General features: G+C 50.2%; 1 protein-coding gene across 1 annotated transcript in view; it reads right to left on the reverse strand.

Moving 5' to 3' along the window:
* Positions 1–415: 415 nt before the first annotated feature.
* Positions 416–9,435, reverse strand: part of Slc37a2 (solute carrier family 37 member 2) — a 24,972-nt gene continuing 15,952 nt past the window's right edge. Inside the window, exons 6-18 of the mRNA XM_008835001.3 lie at positions 9,260–9,336; positions 8,132–8,298; positions 7,606–7,643; positions 7,167–7,319; positions 6,747–6,837; positions 5,298–5,360; positions 4,887–4,972; positions 4,184–4,232; positions 3,947–4,020; positions 3,655–3,733; positions 3,430–3,527; positions 3,118–3,182; positions 416–1,473 (exon numbers count right to left, since the gene is read on the reverse strand). Of these exons, the coding sequence (XP_008833223.1) occupies positions 1,458–1,473; positions 3,118–3,182; positions 3,430–3,527; positions 3,655–3,733; positions 3,947–4,020; positions 4,184–4,232; positions 4,887–4,972; positions 5,298–5,360; positions 6,747–6,837; positions 7,167–7,319; positions 7,606–7,643; positions 8,132–8,298; positions 9,260–9,336 (1,056 nt within the window). The 3' untranslated portion in view covers positions 416–1,457. The remainder of the gene's footprint in view (positions 1,474–3,117; positions 3,183–3,429; positions 3,528–3,654; positions 3,734–3,946; positions 4,021–4,183; positions 4,233–4,886; positions 4,973–5,297; positions 5,361–6,746; positions 6,838–7,166; positions 7,320–7,605; positions 7,644–8,131; positions 8,299–9,259; positions 9,337–9,435) is intronic.

Here is a 9,435-nt window from a genome sequence, read left to right on the forward strand (position 1 = left end):
TTCATGAATACTGAGAACAGTGCCATGTATCACAGCCCCTGTCCCCCGAGGCCCTAAGACTTAGAGGTTTCTGACTGACTGCTGCTTGCAGAGCTGAAGTGAGCACCAGTCTTGTGATCCTTCCCCGTTACCACACAGGGTGTTCAATGTGTTTTACTGCTGAGGCCTGTGTGCCAGCTAACACACTGACTCACACAATATCCCAGTAAATGCAAGTCATATTTTGTATGGGGCTCTAGGCTCTCACTGCATGTGTTATCAATGTCTGGAAATGCCAACTGTCACAGCTCTAGAACACCAAGTTTGTAGGTCTTGTGAACCTTTTCACTGTCACACGAACCCTGTTGTTGCTGCTATGCCAGACCCCACCAAGGATAAGCACAGGCACAAGTGACACAGGAAATCTGTATTGGTGCTGATGGGCAGAAATGTCAGGAGTCGGCATGGCTTGTAGTGATCCAGGACTTGGGATGGAAGGAGCATGTGCATGAAAACATTGGGCCGAGGTGACCGCACATGGCTCCAAGCAATTGCACATTAGCAGCTTCAGATGAACCAAGCAGTACCCTCATTTCTTAGTAGACTTGGCACCTGTGTTCAGGATTAAGTCCTTTCTGTGTCCATTTTCCTGTTCATTCCTACAGCATGCAGTGGACACCCAGTGCTTAACACACACTAGTATTTTCAGCCATGCAAACCTCCCTCAGTCTCCGTAGCACTGACCCCAATGACTTCATCCACCAAGGAGCCTTCAGGGGTCTTAAGACCGGGGTGAAGCAAGGAAGGCACTCAACCCTGAGGGTGGGCATGCTTAGGAGCCCAAGAGTGAGCATCCCCTTACATTCTGTGCCCCAAGGCAGCTCCTTACCTTACCCTAGCCTTGTCTCTTTCCCATAGGGAGCTGTGTAAGAGCAGCTCTAATGCTTCAAAGTGGTTGAATTATCAACAGGATCAACAAGAGGATAGATGAAGAGGATCCAACTTGGGAAAATACATAAAGAAGACTAGTTCATGGACAAAGGGACAAAGAGGCCCAGCACCTTTGAAACAAGATGAGATGCCTCCATAGGTACAGGCTAATTGCAGAGGTTAAAACTTTTAACATGGGAAGGATAGATGTACTTTTTCCAGGCCTTGGCCCTTGCTTGAAATCTGAACAAGCAGGAGTCTAAGCATGTCCTTCCCCTCTGTTCTCAGCCTGTCCCTTCTGCTTGTAGCTTCTAGAGCTCAGGTTCCAGAGTTTTCCATTTCCCCATGCTTGGTGCTGGGGTCCCTTCCCATAGAATCTTCTGTACCCTTAGTGACAGTATGGGTTTAGGCTGGACTTGGCTGAGCTGGTTGGTGTTTGGTCAGGAGGCACTGCCTCATCTTGCAGTGGAAGTTTTCATTTTCTTTCCCATAGGGAGCCCTTTGGGTGCTCACCCTGGACCCTGCATGCTTCTCTTCCAGTTGAGGTCTCAGATTTCTTTATACCTACGTGAACAAGAGAGGTAAGATGGAGGAGAAAGTAAGCCACAGTTTTTCCGCTCCTGCCTTTCGTGTCTACTCTGTGGTTAGGGTTCCCATCTACTTATTGGGCAGGGACTAGCAAGCCAGAATAATACAGAAAGCCAAGTGTTTCTGCCACATTTGTCCACTTTACAAAGCATTACCACATATCCCATTTTCTCCAAGCCTCCGATCAACCCTACTAAGTATTTAGGGATAAGCATCCCCATTATACATAAGGATGCAGAGACTCTGAGGGGTCTGTCAATGTCTTAGAGGTGAGTGTGAAGAGAGGCCAAGAATATCAGGTTCTCAGCCCAGAGCCCTCCCAGTTCTACTAGATCACTGCACACTTCTTAATGGGCCTTCCATACAGAAGAACCAGTCTGGGAGAGTTGCAGTGCCCAGAAAAACAAGCCACCTCACAGACCTAGGTTCTGTGTTAGGCTCTGCCAGGACTGGCCCCTCACTTCTAAGTGAGAATACCCGTCTCTCAAGATGGTTGAGCAGCAAGCCCCAGTGTTTAGGGCTGGACTCCATCACTGTTTTTTCCATACTTGTACTTCCCCCTTTCTGTTTGTCTTCTTCTAGTCTCCCTTCAAGCCTGGCCCAGTGAATACGGGTAAAAGGAACTAAACCTACTGTTCAATCCCCTTTCCCTTCCTCTAGGGCCTGGCAAGGCAGAACAGACCCTGTGAGTGCTGCTGCATGCAGCACTGCTTCCTGCTTCCAGTTTTTCTCCTGGCATGAGACCCTCCTGAAGCAGAAGTGCTTCCCCAGGCAGTCTCTTCACATTTATTATTCCAGCCCAGGTCCAGGCTCTGCCAGCTCCTCATTAATAAGACACTTCTGCCAGAAGGAGAGCCAGAAAGGCCCCAGGGACAGTCACCCAACCACCAGCACCTCAGCCTCTGGCCAGTCACTGACCAATTCATACCACCTCCACACCCACCACCATTGGACACCAGGCAGACAGCATACAAACAGCCAACAGCACTACTTGATTCAAATTTCGTTCCAGAGGCTCTGATTTGCCAGTTGCTCTTTTCTGCACATCCCAGGCAGAGGGACCAGATATCCTTGATTTCTGACCTTCAGGAGGCACTAGTAGCTCAGCCTGAGTTCAGAGTGAAAATGATTCCCCATCTCTATCCCCTCTGCCCTTGGGGTATGACCCAAGCCCTCTGTGGCATCTCAGACCCCCTGAGAAACATTTCCCATGTACCATGATCTGCCTAGTTTGAATCTCTAGACATGGCTCCCAAGGAAACAGAGAAAGCTGGAAAAAAAAACCATAATCATACACCGGAGGGGAGAGGATTAGCGTGCAGCCCACATTCTGTTGGCACATTAATCAGACTTGAAGAAAATACTCACAAAAGTCATAGGACTTGAGGAAAATACTATCGCGGGTGGGTTAGGGCCAGACTAGAGCTATGGAGACACATGGGGACAACAGAGGACCGGTTAGCAGGGCTGGGGCGGGATGGGGGTCCAATAGCATATCAACGAGGGCTGGCTCAGTGTACCTGAGCCAGCTACAGATTGGATGTAGAGTCACTGAGCTCTGGGTGAAATCCCAAAAAGAAGTGCGGTTAGGAGGATGGCTTCCATTCCCGGGGGACTCACCCACTACTTCTGCTCCAGGACGTCTTCCAAGCCAGGATCTCTTTATACACCAACCTGCAGAGGAGCTGTGGAGAGTCCAGGGCACAGAGGGAAGGGAAGGTGCTGTGAACATCAACACACAGCGGACCCATGGACAGGTGACTAAGAAGTTTCACTAGGCGGGATCCCTCCCCATTTGGCAGTCATTCTATGCAAAGAGAAGCTGCTGTTCTCAGCATCCCAGAGGCCCCAATGCTTTGGAAATACCAGGGTTCCAGTCTGGAGGGGTAAAGCATACCCTAGCAGCCATCTGTGTACCCCAAGAACTCTTACCAAACAGGCCAGGATGTCGGCAGTAATAAGCATATAGAAGACATTATTCCAGCCTGTCGGGGAAATGAGCCCAGCCAGAAGGGGCCCCAGAGCAGCACCTGTATGGAACACAGTCTTGTGAGAGTGGGATACATGGCTTCTCTGACCACCTCGGGCAGTGTGCCAAGGGGTCCACCCAAGACAAGGCTTGGCTTCAGCTTCTGGGAGCCAATACTAGTCACAGACCTATGGAGCCAGTGCCGTCGATGATGGCTGTGACGGTGGAGAGGGCCTTGGCATTACCCTTCAAGCTCTCATGAGTGCCCTGGGGAGAAAGAACAGAGTGTGGAAGTCTGAGCTGAGCAACACCACTAGAAGCACTGGGAAAAAGCTGACTTGAGGATAGTAAGCACCTGGAGTTGAAAAGGGCACACGAAGGTTCTGCAGAACAGGAAATAGGGAAAAGGAGCTGGGGAGTGAACTTGGGAATAGAGGTCCTGGCCCCAGAGCAGTCTAGTCCCAGGGATGGCCCACTTACCAGGTCAGCAGAGACTGCTGTGGTGATGAGTGCATAAGGACCATTGACCAGGAGCCCACAGATAATCAGCATCACTGGGAAGGCAGCAGAGCCAGTGCCATTAGAGATGACGGGCCATATCCAGTCCCAGGTCTAGAGCAGGCAACACCCCCAGGCCTTGGCCCCACGCCCACTTCATGAAGCCCTCCCAAAGGCAGAGCCTTTTCATATCCTGGTGGGACTTTACCCCCTCCTCACCTATGGAGCTGGTTATCCCATTCTGGCCAACGTAATTATACAGAAACATCTGAAAGAGGATGGAGAGATAGAGTTGCAGCTGGCTTCCCCTTGCTGGGCTAGACCCAACTGAAACAGCCCTCACCTGCTCCAGAATGTTAGATACCACCTTGTTCCTCCTGCCTTGAACATCCAGACTTCTCAGGTCTTTAAGTGTCTCAGAGATGAACCATGGTAATCTGTAATTAATTCCACCTGCCCCCTTTTTGTTTTTTGAGGTAGTGTCTGTAGCCCGAGCTGGCCTCAAGCTCACTACATAGCTGACCTTGATCCCTGATCCTCCTGTTCTACCTCCCAAGTGTTAGGATTACAGGCATGTACCACCAGGCCTGACTCTATAACTATTATTTCCCAAAAAAGTTTTCTCTCATGTCTGTCCTCCACTTCTTTCTTTCCTTGGTCACCACATTTAGTAGCTGGTGACTCTCTTCTTCACCGTGGCCAAATAATCACCAATCCCTTTCTGAAATTCTCAGTACTGGTCTCTTCAAAGGGCCTGCTCCTCTTCTCCTTCACCTACCCTTGCTTCTCCTTCACATGTGCACAGGAATACACATGCACGTGTATAATGAGATAGCCATGTGTACAAAAATAGAAATGGGCACACAGGTCACAGGTGCATTATTCATAAGAACATACACTTTGCCCTTGAGGTTATACGCACCATGGGAGCAGCCAAGATGAGCATGATGCAGCAAGTGGTGGCCCTGCCATTGGTGTAGTCAGAGATGAGCCCTGCCGCAATGCCGCCTGGAACACATAGCCACTCACACACTGTCCCTGACACAACCATGCCATCCCTCACCTGATGCCCAGCTTTGCCCCATTGTTTTTCCCAGTTCTCGCCTAGCCTTAAGAAAGACCATCTCCCTCTGAAGTCCTTCCCTGCACCCATCACTCCAGGAAAGCAAGAATAAAATTTGTCTTCCTTGGGCCCACCCTGCCAAACAGAAGCAGAAATAAGAACACATTCCAAGGTCTCTTCTCTAGAACTACCTGCCCAGATTATGGCTCCTTACTACACTCCTGTAGAGAGGAGGAAAGGCAGCCTACTGAGACAGAAGGTCGGTCTCACCTATGATGCCACCAACATCAAAGAGTGTGGATAGATCCCCAGCCTCCTTGGCACTAAAACGAGCTGTAGAAAAACACAAAAACATGATCATACACTCAGGGAAGCTCAGGACAAAGCATAGTGAGAAGAGTCCACGTGGGACATTAGTCCAGCCCAGCCACCTCCTTCAAGGAAGGACCTGAGGGCCCATGACATAGTAATTGGCTAGGGCCACAAGTTAGGTCCGCAATAGTTTGGGACATTCCTCTTCTGGCCTTGAGTCTGGCACTGTCCTTTTGTCCTTGACCTCTCAGAACAAGGCCTCTCCTATAAGCTTGTAACCTGGCCTTTTTGAGAGTCCCTCTAGCTTTCTCCTGGACTGCAATAGTTGACTGAGCATCAGCCCAACCAGCCATGCTTGCCCAACACCTGACCTAGCAATGAGCCCCACTAGGGGCTCTTCTAGCTGTGCCACCTTAGGTCCCTGCTAATGCCCACAACCAGGAGGAGACCTGCAGGATGACAGAGATTTTGGGCTTAAAAAGGGATTATCTAGAAACTTGACTTGTAACTCCACCCCCAAGGCTAATTCATACTCTGAAGTCAGCATCAAAGCCATAAAACAAAAGCTCACAGTGTCTCTGAAACTGACACAGCACTCTACCATAATCACAAAGAGGGGCCCCCTCATAGAGAGCTGTGGGCAAGCTATAGCTTGAGACCCAGCCGTGATTAATCCCCATGGTTCCTGGGTATTTAGAGCAAGTATGTTTGTGGCAGGGTAGCCATTGTCCTCCCCTGGGCTGGGAGGGAGTAGAGCAGCCCTAGGTGAAAGGCCCTAGGTAAGAGGTGGGGCTCTCAGGATCCCAGGGATCAGGAAGGTGGAGCAGGCTGCTCCTTGGCAGTGCTACTCCATCTGTAGAAGAGCAGAGACTCTGAGAAAGTGAACATCAAAACAGTCTTTTCAACCACAAAGTGATCTCTCTTTATCTACATTGTTAGGCAGGGCCAGTAGAAAGTAGCCCATAAGGTGGAGCAGCACCTCAGTGCAGGCCAGCAGATCCCAGCACAAAGGCAGAAATGCCATGATGGCCCTTAGAAGAAAAGCCCTGCGGTTGCCAGCAGGAAGCAGGGAAGCTCTCTTGGCCTCTTGAGCACCTGGAAGAGGTGCTCAAGGCAGACTTTCACCCCCTGTGAGCCAAGCAACAGGCACTCAAGCTGGAAAAGGGAGGACTGCAGGACAACTTTGTGCTCCTAACACTCTACACCGCTCCAAGGAAGGCAGGTAGCTGGAGGCAGGGTCAAGGGGGTAGTGCAGCACAGGGCTCAGCTTCTCACTTAAACAAGTAACTAAGCAGAAATCTTGCCTATGTACTGGAATCACAAACCCAGAAACAATGTCCTCCCCAGCAATAGTGGCTTGGCCTCCTTAGAGACCCTTCCTTTCAGCTCTTCTTCCCCTGGACTTACCCACGTTGAAGATGTACAGAGGCAACCAGTAGAGAAAGGTGTAGCTGACCAGCTTGGCAAAGAGCAGACACAAAGAGAACTCAATCACACCCTAGAAAGTACAGAAGAAGGCACAATGGAAAGACAGTCAGATCTTTGGTCCAGTGGCGGCCCCACAGGTGGCATAGCACTGCCCCTGGACTGTCATCATCCCCACACAAAGCAACCTCAAATACACATCCAATCCCAATGGCAGCAATGTGCCTCCTGCTCCATGTCATGTCAAGATAGATCTCCCATACCAACTGCTCCCCAAGCAGCCCATCCATCCTGCAATCTATAAAGAAATCCTAGAAACCATTTGCCACCCATGACATCCTATCTCCTAATAGCCAGTGGAAAATTCTAGACTCTCTTCCCTTCATTCCACAAACTTCTCACCGGGATCTTGAGTGCCCCCAGAAAGCTGATGGCTGCAGGCTCAGGGTCCTGCTCCTTGGAGAAGCTAGCTGCAGTTTCCATGACGCTCTCCCTGTTCGTGTAAGGACCATTCCCAGGATCCTCAGGGTTGTCTTGTTCCTTCTCCATGTCATCCTGAGCAAAGGAGATGATTCCTTACTATAGACATGGCCACACAACCAACCTTCTCCACTGGGAGGGATGGCCCAGATGAGAGGCAAAGGGTACCCATCCTGGGGAAGGTGTATGTGTCTCTTGAGCTGCCAGACCCATCACAAAGTGGAGGAGCCAACCCAGGAGCCCAACACAGGGCCTGAGAAGTCACTAGAAGACCACAGTTCCCTCTAACTCTTGGCCTTCTGAGGTCTGACCCTTATGATGCAGTGAGAGGGCAGGCCTGGAGCTGGGATCACATGCTCACATGGTGCTGTGGAGGGGTGCAATCCACGTCTTCTGGATCTGGGAGAGAAAAAAACCTTTCTGAGACATCTTACTTTACAGTGGGTCTGTGCTAGTGCAGAGAGCTAGCCCTACATCTCCCATGTGGCCTGAAGCATAAGGGAGGAGGCTTTCTAGGCCGGATTCTCATAGGACCAACCATGTCATGACTGGCTGGATTACAATGTTCCATTAACACCTGGCCTTGCCAATTCCCAGGGCTGTCAGAGAATGGGAAAGACAGCAACTGTCTGCACTGAATGTAAGGGGCACAGCTTTTTAGCTGAGAACCTGCTATAGGCCAAGCACCTTAACTATACTCTCCCCCTTGAACCTTCAGAAATTCCAGGGAGCTGGTATTACTGTCACTTTACAAATGAGGAAACAGAGTTTCAGAGTTGCACAGTTAGTCCTACAACCCCATACCCAGCAGTGCTTACAGTATGTCCAGCTGCTTTTGCCCTGTTTTAAACAGCCGTGAAGTGTGGCAGGGGGACGGTTCCACTCACATTCAATGAGAAAAAGGAAGGTGATGATGCCCACGACAGCAGTGATGATGCCAGGCACAATAAATGACAAGCCCCACTGTTGGTTCACCCAGACACCAGCGATCAGGGAGCCCAGGATGTTGCCCACAGATGTGTGGGAATTCCAGATACCCATGATGAAGCCTCTCCTGGAGGGGAGGGAAGGAGAAGCGGTAAGAATAGGAAAAAGTACTTGGCCAGCCAAACTCAAAAGGCTGGTGTAGCCAGGCGTGGTGGCGCACACCTTTAATCCCAGCACTTGGCAGGCAGAGGCAGGCGGATCTTTGTGTATTCGAGGCCAGCTTGGTCTACATAGTGAGTTCCAGGACAGCTGGGGCTACAGGGGGACCCTGTCTCAAAAAGACAAAAAAAAAAAAAAAAAAAAAAGGGCTGGCTGCCTCTAGCCTCTAGGGTGTACCCAAGACAGACTCTCAGAGCCCCCAAGGACAAAGTGAGCAGAGGGAAACCCTGGCTGGTATCAAGTGGGTGACAGTACAGCCTGGAATCTCCTTGCCTTTAGCCAGTTTCCTGAACAAGCACAGATGGGAGCTTTGGCCACAGGGAAAGCATGGAGCCCCCATTCTTTCTTCTCTTTTGCCCTTCAATCCCATTCTAAAGCAGTGGTCCTCAGCTGGAGGTGATTCTGACTCCCACCCTAGGGACTATCTGGTGACATCCAAAGATTTTGAATTATCACAACTTAGATTTTGCTATTGGCATCTAGTGCTGAGATGCCACACATGCTGCAAAAACTCTCAATATGTGGGGTAGTGGGCATAACCAAGAATTTAACAGCTCAGATCAGCAGTTCTGAGGGTAAGAAACTGAGGCAACCTTTACACAAAAGCCAGTCCAAGAAAACAGAGTTTTCTTCCTTTGATCAAAAATGGAAATTCATGTATTAGAACTATAGCTAAAGCTGCCTGCTCTGTGGGCTAAATCTTTATGGATGAAAAAAAGCCCTGCTCTTTAGCCTCAGAGACACATCTCAGTAGGTGAGACCCAGAAAGAAGATGCACTGTCTAATCTTTTCCCTAAATGTGCACCAGAGCCCCCCCCTGCCTCCTAGTAGCCCCCTCAGGGTCTTTTTTACTCCCTTGTCACACTTACTTTCCCTTTCCGAACCAGTTGCCAACACAAGTCACCACAGAGGGCCAGCCAGTGGTCTGAACAAGTCCATTGCAGATCTGTGGGGGGTGGAGGGGGAGGAAGAGAGAGAGAGAGAGAGAGAGAGAGAGAGAGAGAGAGAGAGAGAGAGAGGAGAGAGGGGGGGGGGCAAAAGGAGG

This window comes from Nannospalax galili, unplaced genomic scaffold (genome assembly GCF_000622305.1).
Source record: "Nannospalax galili isolate Female #2095 unplaced genomic scaffold, S.galili_v1.0 scaffold690, whole genome shotgun sequence".
NCBI lineage: Eukaryota > Metazoa > Chordata > Mammalia > Rodentia > Spalacidae > Nannospalax > Nannospalax galili.